The sequence below is a fragment of the Poeciliopsis prolifica genome, unplaced genomic scaffold, assembly GCF_027474105.1.
Source record: "Poeciliopsis prolifica strain line A6 unplaced genomic scaffold, Auburn_PproV2 SCAFFOLD008, whole genome shotgun sequence".
Taxonomy (NCBI): Eukaryota; Metazoa; Chordata; class Actinopteri; order Cyprinodontiformes; family Poeciliidae; genus Poeciliopsis; species Poeciliopsis prolifica.
The window spans coordinates 15,639,724-15,657,821 of NW_026562383.1; the positions used below are offsets into that span (position 1 = coordinate 15,639,724).

General features: G+C 37.8%; 1 protein-coding gene across 4 annotated transcripts in view; it reads left to right on the forward strand.

Moving 5' to 3' along the window:
• mib1 (MIB E3 ubiquitin protein ligase 1) overlaps window positions 1-18,098 on the forward strand; it is a 56,754-nt gene that overhangs the window by 27,519 nt on the left and 11,137 nt on the right. For all 4 annotated transcript variants that reach the window (XM_055033699.1, XM_055033700.1, XM_055033701.1 and 1 more), the window contains exons 13-15: window positions 16,025-16,157; window positions 17,375-17,461; window positions 17,922-18,080. In XM_055033699.1, the coding sequence (XP_054889674.1) occupies window positions 16,025-16,157; window positions 17,375-17,461; window positions 17,922-18,080 (379 nt within the window). The remainder of the gene's footprint in view (window positions 1-16,024; window positions 16,158-17,374; window positions 17,462-17,921; window positions 18,081-18,098) is intronic.

The window sequence follows — 18,098 nt, forward strand, 5'->3', positions numbered from 1 at the left end:
CTCCGGTACCACCTTCTTGCTCTCTATGTCCTTTTGACTCACCCCAGGTCCCTATCACTCCTTCTTTTAAAATAGAGTTGGAATTCACTGCTTATGGTAGATATTCCGTTTTATCACTGCTAAACTTAGAGTAAGTACACATTGGTAAAATAGGGATAAAACACAGAGAAGCATGCACAAGTTGGAACAAAATAAAATATTTTCTGATGTATTAATTTACTTATTCTGCTTTTGGGGACCCAAGAAGACGGGCAGAAGCCTCACCTTCAAGGTGCTGGAAAGTTTGGATTGCTTTCTCCTTTTTTGAGTTCTCATTAATTTTCAAGTATCTTTTTCAAGCTTTCCCGAGGCGCGCCCACTGAAGAATCTATTTAATTAGTTGGTCTCATCATGCTGCACATTCATTCTATACAGGAGCAATGTCCTCTTTGCCCTCCCTTGTTCTTCAGTCTCTTCTCTATTCCTTTTACACCTACAGCTTCCTGTTGGCTCCTCCACATGCTGCTACATAAGTCCCCTTTATGAGATTGCTTGCTGTTTGAAGCAAATAGCATCATGTCTTGGCAAGAAATGGGCATTAGCATGCTCTTTCATGCAATCATAGGGGAATCGGGTCTGATTGATTGGACTTTCCATGAGCCTAAAATTAGTCCCGCAATTCTACGGTTCTTAAATTGCTAAGTTTTCAGCAATTCCACAGTCATTCTGCACCTAGTCACAGTTTAAATTAAGTCAGATTTTTTTCTTAATGGTGATTAGAGAAGATAAATATGGACTTTAGATTTAAACACAGTATAAGTGTAATAATTTATTACACTTGGTAATAGTTTTGTGTTGACAGGGATCAATTCTAACAATTCAAATAATACAGTAAATAAATAGCAATATTTAATAAATAATTAATATCATCTTGTACACGCAATGTGTTTTTCCTCTAATGGTCTTGAAGATAAGTTTCAGCCAACCATTGTTCTTAAGTCTGACCTCGTTGAACTAGAAACACCTTTCACTGTTAAAATAACTGGTGGAAGGTAACTTTTGAATTCAAATTCCAAAACAAATCGCAAAGCGGCATTTTCGGGACACAAGCTCTTTGAGTGATAACCTCCAGCCCTTCCATTTTTTTTCACAGTGTAAATAACACCCAAATCCCTTAGCCGGAACATCAACACATTTAAGATGTTGCTATATCTTACAAGGTGAAATCAGACCCTACCAAAGCTTCAGTTCAACTTTAGCTACAAATTGCAGTTAGAACAGCTTTCGCAAGAAATGATCAATTTCTAAGTAGAGCGAACCAGGTCTCTCTTAATAACAGTTCAACCAAAAGTTAGTTTCCTGGGAGCCTTTTCCTCCTCACTAAGTTGTGCTTTTTATCCTCTATCCAGTTGCATTACCATCTGAGCTGAGGATGCCCTTGTGGCATTGTTTATTCCCTCTTTGGGTTTCCACTCTGCTTGTTGTAGCCACCCAACCCACCAGTTTAATCTCAATTACATCCCGCCATCCCATCTGCTGCTGAAACACAACAGCATGGCTTATGTCTTCTCCCCATGATGAATAGCGCAGGCTGAATGTTTAGCTGAGCAGTTAATCGATCAATAAGAAAAGGGTCTAAAGGGTCTACTAATGGATGTTTTGTTTCATTGGATAAATGCTAGGTCAGGATTTGCTTTCTATGAGTACTGTTTAAAATCTATTTCCATGGCAATGTGAAGGTATTCATGAGGATCAAACATTTGCATTTTTTATACTCAAAAAGTATGAAATGAATAGAATGTTTACAGAAATTCTGATGATCAAATTGATCATCAAATTATACTTACAAGTTGAAAATTGTACACACCATATCATTCGGTTAGGAAGTTGCGGGAAACTTGAACACTTTTTGTTACCATCAACATGATTCCGGTATATTATCTGGCATTTGACTTCAATTTGTATCAGAAATGTACATTTTTATTAGTTTGTTTCCTGGTATGACCTCTCAACCCTATTAAAAGTTGGTGAACTTTTAATAGCCAAAAAATGTTAGTAAATCAGCCGATTTAAATGAACTCCAGCATTTCTACCAAAAAGAATGGTCTATAAAGTAATGTTATGGGTTTGGCATAAAGAAAATGTGCATTAATTAAAATTCATGGACTCAAATGAGGAAGGATGTTAGTTACACCATTATTTTGTTCAGTAAAAAACAAGTTTAAATTGATTGTTAAAATTCCCAAATAGCTGTGAGTGAATATAAATTGGACTCCCACTGTATCTACCATCCAAACAGCATTAGCCAGCAGTACCCTATTGTGTCCAGGATGTTCTACTGTGAGTGTATTGCACAATCCAACAAATCTTTAGCACATCTGCTTCAGGGGTTGGATTTGGGTCACTTTGGAAATTTAAGACTAAATTATTTCCCAGAGTACCTGACATTTGAACTGTCTTAAAAAAAGTGACCCATCATGCCACTAATATAACATACATGCATGAGACGAACCTTTCCTACTGTCCTTCTGCTTCTTCCCATGTATAATCAGAAATAAATAGATGGGTAATATAACTGTTAGAGTTGTACATTTAACCTTTTATTGCTCCTCAAAGTGTTCTGAAAATACCACACAATGGTAATTGTCTGAAACTCTGACCTTCGTTCATTGTTGTGTTGTATTTAGGCCAATTTAGCGTTTAATCAATACGTTGGAGGTGAGTAACGGCTGTCTGGGTGACTGAACTTCCCCCTCATTCAGTTACTTTGGTCATTAGGTGGAATAAAGTTTCCTCTTTCCTCCACAAAGCAAAACAAATACTAGAGACTGTTTTGTAAAATGTCTGTGTTCAATGAAGAAGCCTGCCTTTTAATTTGGACACTACTGAAAGCACATCTCAGATTTAGCCTTTTTTAATGTAGTCAGACCTCTTCCATCACTGCATCTCCTTTCCTTCCTTCCCACACCCCCCTCGTTTGCCTCCTCATCCCTTAACACGGTGCATCATTTGAAGAGGTAAAGCCGCTGAGCGCTTGAAGGAATAAAAATGATTTATGAATGGGCCAACCTACCTGGGTGCTTGAGGGGGAAGCCGATGGCAGTTAGGCTCTCTGATCCAGCAGCACATTGTTCCCTCGAGCCTCACTGCAGAAAAAAAGCTCGTCTGTCTCTTCTGTCTCCGATTTTCCTCCATACGTTACTCACGTAACAGTTTTATTTTTGAGTGAAACACAAACTGAATAAATACCAATTCTCTGTAAAGCTTTATAAAGCTGCATGTCTGTGAAATGTGGAACGAATGTGCGGCTTATTTGCACATGCATCAGTTACTCATGTGAACACTTGCATACTGTGCAGACGGAATTGTTACTTTTAACCTGCTTTCATTTTTCTTTCTTTTTTGTGTTGAACTTAAGATCAATGAACAAGAATGTAGATGTTAGCGATGACTTGAACTATTAAGCGTCCATTGACAAGAAATATGCTTTGCTCACAGAGGATTCGCCTAATCTCATTTAATGCCATCAGTTCTACACTGTCTACCTGCACACAAATACAAGTAATAAATGTTCAGTTCTGTAAAATAAAATAAAATCATGGCATCCTTAAAAAGCAAAATGTATTGGATGCTAGGCATTGATTACTGCCAATAAGGCATATTAAAGTTTTAAAATGAAAACTTCGTAAGATATTTTAACCAAATAGTTCCTATTGTGTAAAATCCTTCTTATGAGATGCCAGTGAAAGTACATGAGTTTATTATAGTCAAATAAAGCAACTCTGCCGCTCCCTCACTTGTTGTGGACTACCACTCAACTGGCTGAAATAAGACCTCTATATTTTTTTCCTTCAGCAAATATAGCCAGACAGGTTTGTAGAGATTTGTGATCCAACAGCATGGATAGTCATGATGTGGAAACACTAGTGCCAACTATCACTCTTGTTGTTGTTTTAAAGAAGTGGCTGATTGTACATCTAACTTCAGTTTATTTGTCTTACTGTATAGTAGTAAGCAATGATTAGGGCTGTAAAGTAGCAGCCCAACAACAACACTCTGGTACTGGCTTGATGAGTCCCTCTGACCAGAGGGGATTTCCTAGCAGCTGCAATTTTATGGTGCATTCAAGTACATCTTGTACACTGGCTTGCATAAATATCAAAACAACTCCAAAAGTGAAACCAAACCTCCAATCAGTTTTATAGTGGACACTTTTTATTTGTTTCTCTTGCCTGAAGTAAACCAAAACCGTACTGAAGCTTGACATTAAAACAGAAGTATGAACCAAACTGTGATTTTTGTGTGCTGTTACATCCATAGTTATAATGCCTTTTTGCTTTGTATGGATTGCATACATAGATGCCAGAAAGAGAGTAGCATATCCAGCTAATTGAAAATTAAATGTATTATTTTCTTCTCAGGAACATGGTTTTATTGGGAAAGTTGCATCTTAAATCATGTGTCTTGGCAAAGTAACACTGTAGTTTTGACTTTTACCAGAAAAGTATTTTTGTGCTGCAAATCATAACGAGGAGACCCCGAATGCATGCCTTTTGTATAATAATCTTATAGTTGTAGTTGAAGCAGTTCTTTTTGGTATGGATTTTGCATACAATGATTTGACAATAAGGAAATTTGTAATACACTCTGAAAGCCCTAACAATATCATTATTCAGCATGAAAACACCTTTAAAACTACTCGGAAATTTACTTTCTATTCTAAATTTTTTGCTGGATAACATTAACATAACTGCAATTATCAATATTTTATGTTTGGCTTACGGTAGTAGAAACTATTGTTATTTTCTTCTTTTTAAACCAACGCAATTTGATCATGCTGGACATTTTGAGTATGTACTCTGAAACTCATTTCTTCTTAAGGTTATTGTGCTGTGAGAATCTCATCCCTGCCCATGTCTGAAGCACACTATGTATTCTGAAACAATTAATCCTGCTATTGCTGTTTTACCTAATTATTTATTTATCCTCTGCATGTTACTATTCCCAGTTGTTCGGTTAGGCTCTGTGTTGTCTTGCTGTACAGATACTCTTTGATTAGAGCACCATCTGTAGTGCAGCGACTGCTTCATTCAGCAAGCCTAAGTACCAGGTTGCTGCTGCATCCACTGTGAGTGGAAAAGTCCCCCACTAGTAGACGCTCTACCAGTGTCCCAGCTCTCTCTGAGAGCTGGTGCCAGTCCAGCAGATCAGCCAGAGGACAAGCTTATACATGCCCCAATCCCCCGGTGGCCAATCAGAGTGCCCATAAGTCCTCTCAGGGCTGGGCCAGTGTGGCTCTGAGCCAATAGATAAGCTCAGCCATGCTGTAATGCTCTATTTGTCCTGTGGCATGCTTAAGCAATGAGTCCTGACTACCAGCACATCCTATGCAAGCGGTGGATGAGGGGAGCAGAGGGATAGATGGACAGAGAGGAGAGTAAAAGGAAGAAAATTGGAAGAGAAGGATGTGTGGTGGTGGGACATGGAGGTTAAAGCCCTCACTGAAACAACTCAAGGACATAAAGAGCTTTTGGGAAAGTGGCTATAACATATTACAAAGAGAAAAGCTTGCAATGTGAAGCCACTGCAGCCACCAATGGTATTTTTATTCTCCTGACAAACCTAGAAAGAGCCAGATTTATTTGCACAACTTTAAGAGCCCCAGCAATGAAAGCAATAAATATGACAGAGTGAGCTGATGTACTACCACAGCCCAGCTGTCAGGCATCTTTAATGCTGTCTTCCTCCATTTAAAAACTGTGTAGTTTATCTATTTACCTGACGCACCGAAATAAGTGAAATTATTTATTTTGCTTTTTATGAGATTTTAACAAAAGGGGGTTCATGTTAGTCTTAGCTGAGTGAATGCATATAAAATTCATTACACAGTTTGCATTTTTGTAGATATGGTTTAACAACCCGCAAAGCCGACCAAACGGTGTTATTGAGGAGGTTTTTAGATGCAGTGCTGCATTCTCTGATTTTTGTACTGTGTCATTATCTTCCTCTTCCTCTACTCTTTGGAGCTTGTTTTATATAAACATCACAATGATGACGACGGAGTACAATTAGCATTAACTCATACTGCAGTGTAATTTTCTCAATGATGTATTAGGATCCTAATTTATGTAATCAGGTCATATCTTAGTGTTTTGCTCTAAATAGAACACTTTGTATACAGTATTCATACTATATAAACATTTTAACAAACTTTTTTTTGCATTATGCGATTTTATGTGACTCCCAATAAAATAAGGTGCACAATTGTGATATGAAAGGAAATTAGTTTTAAAATATCTTATTCATTAACTGGTTTGTGTCCCTGTTTAGCACCCTAAATTGTTACTTTATAGAGATGTTTATATTTTTTTAAAAGAATTTTTAGTTACATTTGACCAATACAGTATTTTTATAACTGAAGGTAATAGTTACTTGATTGTGCTGTTTATTGTGCCTTTAAAACAAATAAGTTGTACTTCAATGTTACTAGCTCTATAAAGTAAACTTTTGAGCTGTAGGAAACACAAAAAGAGTGACTATTTCAAATGGATATACATGGCAATGTACAAATGACAAATAATTTTGCACTGGGTTTTACTTAGGAGTATCAGAGTAATGGAATGTTAAAACAGAGCACATCGCACTTCACACACTTTTTTTTTTTTGAATGGTGCAAGTTTCATAGTTTGAGTGGGATTCATGTGAAATTGTTATATTGCTATTTTGACTTACAGTTTCACATCTGCTGTGTCCAGTCATCTTCAAGTGTTGTGTGTGTGGAGCATTTGTAACCTCAATGTGCTTTGAGGGACACATTCAGGTCAGTGTGTACAAATCTAAACCAAGCAGAGCTGCTGAATAATGCAGCCCATGTTACCTAGGTAACCTTTGTGGACACTGAAGTCAGTGGCCCCATGTAAATGCATTATGACAGGTCAGAGAGGACCGAGATTGGTTTCTCGACATCTTTAGCACACACGCGGATGGCGACTCACAAGATGATGCCGGTCTGTGTGGTAAATTATTAGAAAATGGTCAAGTTACTTTGATTAATAATTCCTGATCACCATTCTGGATCTTTGAGGAATCAGTAGTAGTTTCTGAAAAGCTCTGGCTGCTCAATGTACAGCGCAATCGATCAGTCTCTATTCTCCTTCTGGTACAAAGTTTGTGTAAGACATTCTCTCTTCTATTCTGGAGCATATGGCCCGTTGTCTCAGTTTTTACGAGAGGCAGTAGCTGATTCAAGATCTTTTGATCCTCATTCTACTCCACACCAAACAATAGATTGTAATTAACCAACTCATTTTTCAGTTCCAGCTTCTTTCTTTAGCTGATGTGCCTTGCAGTTTAACAGCCAAAGAAGTGCAACTCATCAGCCGCATTTGGACAGCTTGTTTATATGCATAGGGTTATTTACGTTTTTCTGTTTCCCTTAAGGAACCACCAAAGACAGTAAGTGTTAAAGGGGAAATGTGTTTGGTGCACCGGGCAGAGAGAGTTGATTTAAAGTGGTAGATTTGTCATGACGCCATAGATCATGGCCCCCTCTCAGACTGTCTTCCCATATGGTGACAGCGGGCCGCTTACAGAGTGGCTGTCGATCGAAGGACCTTCAGAGAAGCTAAATTCTGTCCTGCTCTGCAAACCCCAGATTTCCTTGGTTCTATTTACAGATTAGTTCCTCTGTGATGAAACATTTTCTGCTTTGTCCACCAGAAAACATAAAATCCAGTTTTTTCAAAAGCATGCACACAATAATACGAAATGCAAAATTATCATTTCATGCAACTAAGAAACTCGAAGACACCCAGAGTTGTTTTTACTTTTTATGCAAGTAATGAACTGTTGAAAACCTACATTAATAGGAAAAAAGGCCAAAACTAAAAATTGAAAAATTAAATGAAAGCATTTAATTTTTTTAAACACTTTCTACGGCTAAGTCAGAGTAAATTCAGGCCCTTTATATAACATTTTAGTAATTAGTGAGTAATGCAAACATGATGTTCTTCTATAATAGTCTTGATTGTGTTTAAGCAAAATAGCGAACTAAATCTTTTTTTTTTTCATTTAAATCATTTAATAATTTAAATTAAAAGTGTTGCATTTTTTCAGTTACCCATCTGCAGGATGGTCAGAAAGGAGACTTCAAAGCTGCACCTTTTTTATTCATCTCTGCTCCATCTTCTGTCCATAAACAACAACAAAAAAAGAATCAGGCTGCAAAAATGCCCTCTACCTGATAGTTTTAAGGGTAGGAACTTGAGTCTTTAGTTAATGTCCTTACCTATAAAGGGAAGCCAAAGGTGACAAAGTTATGTTTAAAGTAAGTATAGACATTAATCCTAACTTTAAAATATGGATTCTTACAAAGCTATCCTGCCTATACACACGGACACCTGGTAGACACTGAACATGCAGCATGAAGAGAGATGTCGCAATCTTTTGCCCATGAAGTATCCAGTTTGTTGCTGAAAACACCTTTGAAATTAGCTAAGTTCTCTACAAGCTACTCACTTAAAAAATACTACAAATCATAATTTTACAAGAATTATGAGCGCCACCCATAATTCTCTTATAGCCTCTTGAACTCATTTGTGGACAACACTGATCATACAGTAAAGGAAACTGTACTCCTTGAGGGTTACTATGCTCAACATTTAGATGCGTCCCTGGATCAGCGCCATTTTTTATTCGTTTATTTTTTACTCCAACATGAAAAATGGCTTAAACATTGACTCTGAAAGCTGAGAATTTGCTTTGAGAAAATGCTATGTAGCAAATTTCTTAACTTCCGGGTCATGTAGGCGTCTCTTCATTTTAATCTGTTTCCTCACTCCCTTTAAGCCAAATGTTTGGTGGTAAATTTTGTGTATCATAAGTATCTGCTGTCAATCGTGGTACAAAGGTGAGGAAGTTAAATTCAAAGTACCAGTAAGTATAACAAGAAAGTTATTTGGTGACATAATTTTTTAAGCTTGGAGGAACTAGAAACTAATGCATCAATAGGCTTCTTGGACTCTCTTGCTTCTTGCTTTTTTCTTTTTCTTTTTTTAGAATAAATTGTCATGTATCAAGACACCCTACATCAGCAGGTGATTTATGCTTAATTAAACCTGACCCTTTATGCTCTTCTCTAACTCTCACAGCCATTAAAACCCAGGGATGTTTGGAAGCGAATCAAGTGCTTTTAACACAACCTTGAAGGCAACACCAAATATTCCAGCGACTATAAACATTATAGAATGCACCGCTTTTCCTACCCATTCCTGTGTATGCAAATAGTCTATAATAAACACATGCTCTCTCAGGTACATGCAGGCAGGGGAAGGTCACGTTGGAGGGGGAATAATTCTCTTCACCGCATGTTAATGACAGCTTCTTTTATTGAGCGATGTCAGTTAGGTCCTTGTCCTCAGCTTTTTGCTGCACTGCCAACATGGACTCTTCCTGCCTTTACTTCTCTCTGCCGACAGCAGGATGGCAGATACCTCTGGGAGGCCTCTTGAAAACGGATCTTGTAATTTAATTGGGTTATATCATCTCTCGCGTCACTTTGAAACCGTTCGGTTTCACCTTTTGTTTAGGCTAAACCCATTTCCACATAACCATGTGAAATATTTTCATTCAAAGCAATGTGCTTTATTTGCCAAGCAGTTTTACAACCAGCACTTCCAGCAGCTGGTGACTTAGTGACTTTGAGTCACACATGATGAAGAGCTTCTCCTAACTCTGAGTGGAAAGGAGGGAAGGGGTTCTGTTTGAAGGTAGTTTCCTGTCTTTGGGAGTGATTTGTACAGGATGAGGCCCTCTATTTCAAAGGACCTGGAAGTATTGATCCAGTCTTGAATGAGCTGACACCACATGTATCGTTCGAAGTTGTGTCATCTGGTTAGGCTGTTCGAAGAAGGCTCTCCGTATCTTTAAAAGAGAAAGATGAAACTGGAATTTGGCCAGTCTCAAAGAATGTGTTAGATCTGACTAATTTCCTCAGTTGTAATTACTCCATACCCTCAGAAATCCTCAATCAGTGCTCTTTGCATTTTTAAAAATTCTGAATTCATGAATAAAATTTTATTGTGATATTGTAAAGTTGAAATTCCATTAGAATGTATCTATGTTGTATTTCTAGATGCAAAGTCTATTCATTTAGGAAAAGAAGGGAATAAAGCTGCGCTTGAATTTGTTGCACACATTGGGTTAAAGTGTTGGTTTTTGATGGAAGAGTCTATTTGCATATCTGTTCATTTTCAGTGTTTGTTTTATAGAGCATTTCATTTTCTCAAGACAAGTTTTGGCAATTTATTTTCAATGCGGAATTTTTCTCATCTTGAGCTAGGGGCCGTACTTACTAGAAGATATTATGCCAAACACGTCTTCCGCGTCAGAGCAACCATATGTTTGTGCACAGCCATTAATCTCTTGTTGGTCGTTGATTGTTCCAGTTCTGCTCTGTCCTCCCCAAGTTATTCTCCTCACTTCCAGTTGTAGCAAGGAAACACTGACCATCACCCAGATGGCTGTCAGCCAGGCGAGGGCGGCAGAAGGGCCCCGTCAACCCCAGCGTTCGAGAAACGCAATTAAACGTGTTCACGCTTTCGGCTCTCTTTCATGCAGTGACAAATTCTGATGTACGCAGAACCTGAGGGTGTCACTTTACCAGTCAGTGACAAATTGCAGCCAAAAACAACAAGATGGGCTGCAAGTCCAACTTTCCTGAGGGACTTTTAGGATCTCTCCCAGGGTGACCCAATTCCATCACCTTTCCTACTTACCGCCTACCTCCATCTCTCGGTTTCTTTAGCAGAGTTTCCTCCTCCGTTCAAAATAACCACAGGATCAGTTTTAATGTTAATTTCTTAGAGAAAATGCCTTTCTATATATTTCTTATCCATAGAAAATATCTAAACTTAAGTGAATGTCAGTTGTCACAGTAAATTAGAATGTATTTTATGTTTTAAGGCTAATTTCTATTGTACAGCGCTTTGTAATTTTGTCTGTGAAAAGCACTTCATAAATAACCTTTACTTACTATTTTGAGAACATATTTACTTCAATGTTTTGCTTCCAAAAGTATTGCACATAGTACACATATTTCACAGGGTTACATGTGAAATATTGAAATTTGTTATTACAGCTCACAGCTAAGGAAAACCCAAAATTGTTATTTTTAGAAAATTTCTTAGAAAATTTCAACATAATATGCAACAAACTAAAAAGACACAAACAAACAAAAAGCTAATATAGTGACTGTCTGCTTTGGAATTGTCTAACCTGTGACAAAGCATTTTTAAAGGATTTAAAAATCCTTTCTGTCAGTCTTCTTTTTATATTATAATCTTCCAAATCTTTGCTAGCTAGGACCCACAATCCTTATGTATAACTCTAATAAATAAATACCTGTACTTGTGTAGATAGTTTGAATTTCACTTTTCCAAGTGAGTTACTGAAATAGATTTGTTTTACAATAATATTGTGATGTTTTGACAAGCACCTGTATTTACCTCCCATGACATGTCACAAGACCCTAACAGTTATTGCTAAAATATTATACATATGACATTAAAAAATTATTATTCATTTTTAATTCTGCTGTTTTCTGCTTTTGCACCAAATAACTTAACTGCAATGCAGCAGTGCCAGCAATAGGTATTAGTATTCCCAATTCACCAAACATGGCAAAGAGTCTGTCTGGACTTGTATTGCAGAAGCCGCCTGCAACAAAGTTTGAAATGCTAATCTGCCTTCATACAGTAGCTACTGTACATTCATTGGATGCTTGTTTTACATTTAATAGAGAATTTTCCCCAATCTAACGGTACTTTTTAACATAATATTCCTGTTTCTACTGAATAAAACCATTGTTTGCTCGTATTGTTATTCCACAAAGGGAAAAAAAACTAAAAAAAAAGTGATATTTTTAGCCACTGGAAGCAAATTTTATGTAATAGCTTTAGGCAAGACTCTGATGGGGGGTTTTGTTGAATAACTTGCTTGCTTAAGTCTCAGTTCCCACCCAAATGGGTGAACCACAAATGAAATTACCCTGAAGTGCCCTCTGAGATGTAAAATCGACAGCATGCGAGCAAATGCTTTCTTTGTAACAGTGGCGACACGTGGTGCATGTGAGATCAGGCAGGAGGGGCGCGGCTGCCATCAAATTTAAGGAGCGCATCTCTGCATTAAGTAGCTGAAGATGGCTGCAAGCAATGCAGGTGCGTATAAGCCTCTGTGCAATGAGAAAGGGTGAGAGAGAGCGAGGAAGACTGGGATCAGTGTGCTGCACTGTTCATCACTGCAGCAGTACACCAGCCACCAAGGCTCTATATGAACCGAGGTGCTGACTGCCTGCCCTTTCCTTCCCTGCTCCTCTTCGTCCCCTCTCCTCTGGCGGACGATGCTTCCTCTCTTCTCAAGAAATAGCTATACGTTTAGTAAAGATCCATAGAAAACCAGCCATCTTGATTCTAACTGTCCTATTGATTTTTTTTCTTTCCTTCCCTATTTCTTAATAGTGCAATATTCAGTGACTACGCAAGAACTGGCCTTTTCTCAAAGCTTGTTTCATTTGTCCGAAGTCCTATTTTTCTTACGGAAACATGGCAGCGTGTGCCGTAAAGTCTTATACGAGGAAATCCCGCTTCCTTTTTGTCGCAGTTCAAAAATATGCCCTGTGTGAGCACTCAGGGTTAAACAAGGTCAGAAGTTTTCCTGAAAGCACTGTCACTTGAATTCTTTTCCTAGGTACTCGGTGTATGTAACAAGACAGGCAAAATTTGTTATACATTTCGTTTTGTGTCCATTTTGTGTCTTCATCAGATATCCTGGATGTACTAAACGGAAGGATACGCCTTATATTTTATATTACTTTTGTACCTCATGCTTGAATTCATGGCCTCAGGCTGAAGCAGGAAGAGTAGGAAGAGATAAAGGATCAGGTATAAAGAGATAAATGGCTTCACGTATTAAAACAAAACTGGCAGATAACTGAAACCAGTTTTGACTTGATTAGCGTAAGAGTGTTCACAGATATACTTCTCATTGCAGATAAATTAAGGTTTAAATCAAATTGACCCGCAAGGATTTCTTCTTTCTTTTTCCTCTGTTTATAATGTTTTTTTCTTTAACATTAAAGTGGATCTTGCTTTCTTCAGCAGTGCTGATACTGTACAGAGTGTATAGAGTGACAGTTCAGCCTCCTCCAGTTTTTTCACATACCCTTTAAATGACCTTCAGCGTCACACCACTGCCTCTTCTCAAGAGCACTGTTTAAACACTGGATATTTTTCTCTTCCCTAGCTTCTGTTTCTATTAGGGGAAGAGACCTGAGTGAATACAAATAAATCTTGTGTAATTACCATTGTGCCCTTCAGTGATGGACACTTGAGCGCACTGTTGAAGGAGGAGTGGAATTACTCTTACACTGAAGAAAAGAGAGAGAGATGCCTGCTCTCAATCTGTTTTCCATATGGGTTGTTTGCTGTTAATCCAAACAGGCCTGTACCATGTTTGGGTTATGCCTGCTGGCTCTCTTTTGAACATTGTGAGACAAATCTGACAGGTTCAAGCTAAGCTTTTTCAATTGTTAGACCAATTTTCTCTCACCCTCTTTATTACTAGATTTTGACCCCATACATTTCAAAATCTTCCTGGGAAAAAAAGAAAAAATATAAGATTTACGAAATATAACTAGGCGTAGAAACTGTTTTGATGCTAGATTCTACAATGTATAACTTAAGAACGAGAAATCTGATTTCTTGAAGATTAAGTTTGGGGTCCTACCAGACTATATTGAGACCAAAGTTATTTTATATTTTAATGTATCTGAGTCAAAGGTGAAAACTTTTTTGTTGATTATCCAAATATATTTTAAATCACCTCAAATTAATTAAGAGTTTTGTGATGATTTTAATGATTAGCTTGTTTTTTTGTTGTTGTTGTTTTCTTCGAAGGATTACCAAAATGCAATGGACACTCCGTATGAGTTGGGGTTATTTGCATATTTCAAGTACTATCTGCAGATACTCACTTCACCTTCTAAAGAAACACTTAATAGTTCAAACACCAAATACAATGTAATTGAGGCAGTGTAATGTAAAATTGATTTCTTTGATCTTTGTATTGTTATGTTATTCCCACATCAACAGTATACCCAAATGTACATTGTAAAATAAATATTTGATGTTAACGTACAGTAGTTACTTGATTGTGCTATAAAATGGCACTGTGTGCCTGGAAAATACATAAACTCGCCCTTAAATATGCGTTAATACGCAGAGTGAAAACTATCTCAGCATTACTATAGACCAGGGGTGGGCGATCCTGGTCCTCGAGGGCCGGTATCCTGCAACTTTTGGATGTCTCACACATCTGGGTCAAATCGCTGAATCACCTCCTAAGTGCAGTCAAGTTCTCTAGAGTCCTGCTAATGACCTCATTATTTGACTCAGGTGTGTTGAGGTATCATATTTTCTGGACTATAAGTCACAGCTTTTTTCATAGTTTGGCCGGGGGAGCGACTTATACTCCGGAGTGACTTATGTGTGGAAATTAACACATCATTATATTGTATCACATGTTATTTTCACACTAAACCGCTAGAGGGCGCTCTAGGCCTGTGTTACTCTACTTCCGGGGTTAACAGAGTTGTTTACAAGCGACATCGAGGACGAAGATTTCATTGCATTTAGTGATTTGGAGTGACACGGATGGTTTGGTAAACTTGTTAGCATGTTATTTATGCTATAGTTATCTGAATAACTCTTAATATGTTTTGCTAACATACCAGGCACGTTCTCTTGTTATGTGTTATGTAACGTTAGCATGTTGTTGCCTCTATTCTATTTTTATTGCCTTTCAAGATGACATGTCTGTTCTTGGTGTTGAATTTTATCTAATAAATTTCCCTCAAAAATGCAACTTATACTTGTATATGTATTTTTCTTCTTTAATATGAATTTTATGGCTGGTGCGACTTATACTCCGGAAAATACAGTAGATTCACATCTAAACATTGCTGGACACCGGCCCTCTAGGCCTTGTGTTGCCACCCCTTCCATAGACTCTAATATATTTATTACAATAGTTTTTTCTCTGCAGGGAAACTACATTGACAATGCATACTTACTAATAAAATTGTTTTGGTTCCGTCTGCTATGCGACATATTTCCCATTACTACTGTTTTCTTGTTATAGAAATGACATTAAAAATTGTTTCATGTAAAAATAGAATTTCATAATATAAATATTGAGGCATTGACACTCTTCTTTCATATTCTGGGTCTTCCCATTACTTTTGCAGATGTGTCAGAATGAAGCTTGTGGGACCTAAACCAACAGATTGCAGTTTTTGTTTTCTTATTTAAACATGAAAACAGATTAAAGTAACGTATAGCTCTTGGACTTGATTTAAATAATGCTTGCTAAAGCAACTTCTAAAGCGGATTTGGTGTTTTTGTATCTGTGTGTGGAGATAAAGGATGAAAGAAATGAAATGTTTTGGAAAATTTGTCAGTGAGGCTGATACAGTGGGTTGTAGAAGTATTCATACTTCTTGAACTTAAACCAACCCTAAATCTTTTACATTTGGACAAGGAACAGCATCACTGTATTTTTATTCAAATTTTAGTGATAGCAATGCAAAAATGGTGCATAAATATGAAATGGAAAGAAACATCCTATACATTTTGCCCTCTTTTATTCTGCAACCTCTATTTGAAAAACATTTCTACCAATTACCATTCAAATTTTTCTTTTTTGGTAATTGTGGGCAATTTGAGTAATAACATTTTAGGATGTGTACATGAATGAATAATTTTACAAGGTATTGTATATGCTGTCCATGAGAAATTTGACACGGTTTGTAGCACATCAGATTGGAACCTCCCATCAAAAAACACTTTATTGTCTTTAAATTTTCAGGATGTTTTTTTTATGTGCACTGAAGCCCAGAGACCAGCTCAGCACTTGCTTTTGTCTTATTTATTTGTCTATCTTTTTATTTTTTTTATTTGTTAGTTTGCTTGATTATTTATTTGTTCTGCAGTGCCATGCGTGTGCTGCTGTCCAAACTGCCGAGGCCATGGATCGTCGATGAGAAGAAGGATGACGGTTACACCGCGCTGCATCTGGCTGCTCTCAACAACCATGTAGAAGTGGCTGAACTTCTGGTGCACCAGGTACTAAACTCATTTTTGAACAAGCAACATTATCATGTATCCATGGCTGGTTTCTGTTTTTTTACTGATGCCCATCAGATTTCTGTGGTATAATATCCATTAAAAAGCAGAAAATACAGAATTTGAGTCCTAACTTGTGATTTTAATCCAATTTAAATGTGCAAACAAAAAATTACATTAAAAAAAAATCTAAGTAGATCACATCTGATATAGGCCACTGCCAAACACATCTAAACCCCTTCTGTTGAGACATCTCTGTTTAGAACTGGTATAAAACAGCATTGCAGCGGAAATTCAACCTGCATCAGCCAAGCTTTAACTTCAGCCAACAAAAGACCATTGAACGCGGTCCATGCTGCTCTCCCTGCAGCCAGCAGGCTGTAGACCAGTTGAATCTTCTTTAACTGTTTTTTTATTTTTATTGAATCCATAAGGTTCACATGTCCTTCAGGGGTATCCTTTAGTGCTGCTCAGCCCTCATATCCTCCTTCACCTGCAATTATAGGTTCATGCTCTAACCTCTTTTTTTCCCCCTCCCTTTATAGATTGCAGGTTTAGCTCCCTAAAGGCTAACGCATACTGGAGTTTACAGAAAAGTCACTTGATCAAGACAAAACTGGGTTAATGAGGATATGGTGCAAGGCGGAAATGTTGCTGCAACATCCCGATGCGTGAGCATTCACTGTGCAAGCTACCTTTCAGCAGGGGCAGCTTTTTCTCCCCCTCTAAGTTCCTGCACTGGGCTTGTTCGCAGTGATGGCTCAGCTTTCTATTCAGAAACTGCACCACACTTCTAGGTGCACTGCAGATTCCCAGTCAGTCTTATTACATTGGGATTTTACACACCGCCTGATCACAATAGTTATGTTTCCTCCATATCTCCACAGAGGATGTGTTTGTGATTGAAAATGAAATCACATGAAGTGTTTTTTCTTTTTTGTAGTATTTCTTTTTTGTTTTTTTCTATTTATGATTTTATTTATCCAGTCTTGCTGGATGATACTTTGCTGGTCAGGATGACAAAAGGCTCACAAAGCCAGACCAGTTGTTTCTTTTTTACTAAAATAATATTTCTTTGCTTGATGGAAAATAGATCAGCTTTTCTTTCTTTTTTTCTAAAGTCTTAGAATTTTTTTTTTTTTTACATACTAGTCTTCTATGTCCACATATCCAGACGGTATTATTCTTATATTTTTCTTTTTTTTCCCACCTCCCAGGGCAATGCCAGCTTAGACATTCAGAATGTTAACCAGCAGACGGCATTACACCTTGCAGTGGAGCGCCAGCACACTCAGATAGTTCGGGTTGGTATTTTATATTTAATTTCTTCTTCTTCTCTTTCTCTCACTTCTTCTAATCTTTTAATGCTCCTCTTGTGCCACTAAGTCAACATGCTCTCTTCAGTTATCTGCTAGTTCCCTCTCCTATGCACAAAAGGCAGTAGAGTTACATGATTGCAGCCCTCTGTTTAATTTACACGGTTGGATGTCCTGCCTCAAAGAGGAGGGGAATGCTCTTCGAGGAAATGTGTAGCGTTGGATTAAGACTGCCACGTTGCCATCTTGTGGACTACAAACAAAAGTACACTCCATAATTAGAAGGTAGTAAAAAAAACCTGAAGCTCACTGTACATGGCAACACTATAAATCAGTGTTGTGGCACTTGCACCGTAGCATAAAATTAAAGTTATTCTGTGTTTGTTGCCCGATTCTGGCCCAATTGTCTGTTGGAGTCATTCTTTCTTCATATTTTCTCCGTTTCCAGCTGCTGGTGCGGGCAGAGGCTAAGCTTGACGTGCAGGACAAGGATGGGGACACGCCACTTCACGAGGCGCTACGTCACCACACACTGTCCCAGTTGCGGCAACTCCAGGACATGCAGGATGTCAGCAAAGTGGAGCCCTGGGAACCCTCCAAGAACACAGTACGTTCAGTTCCATTC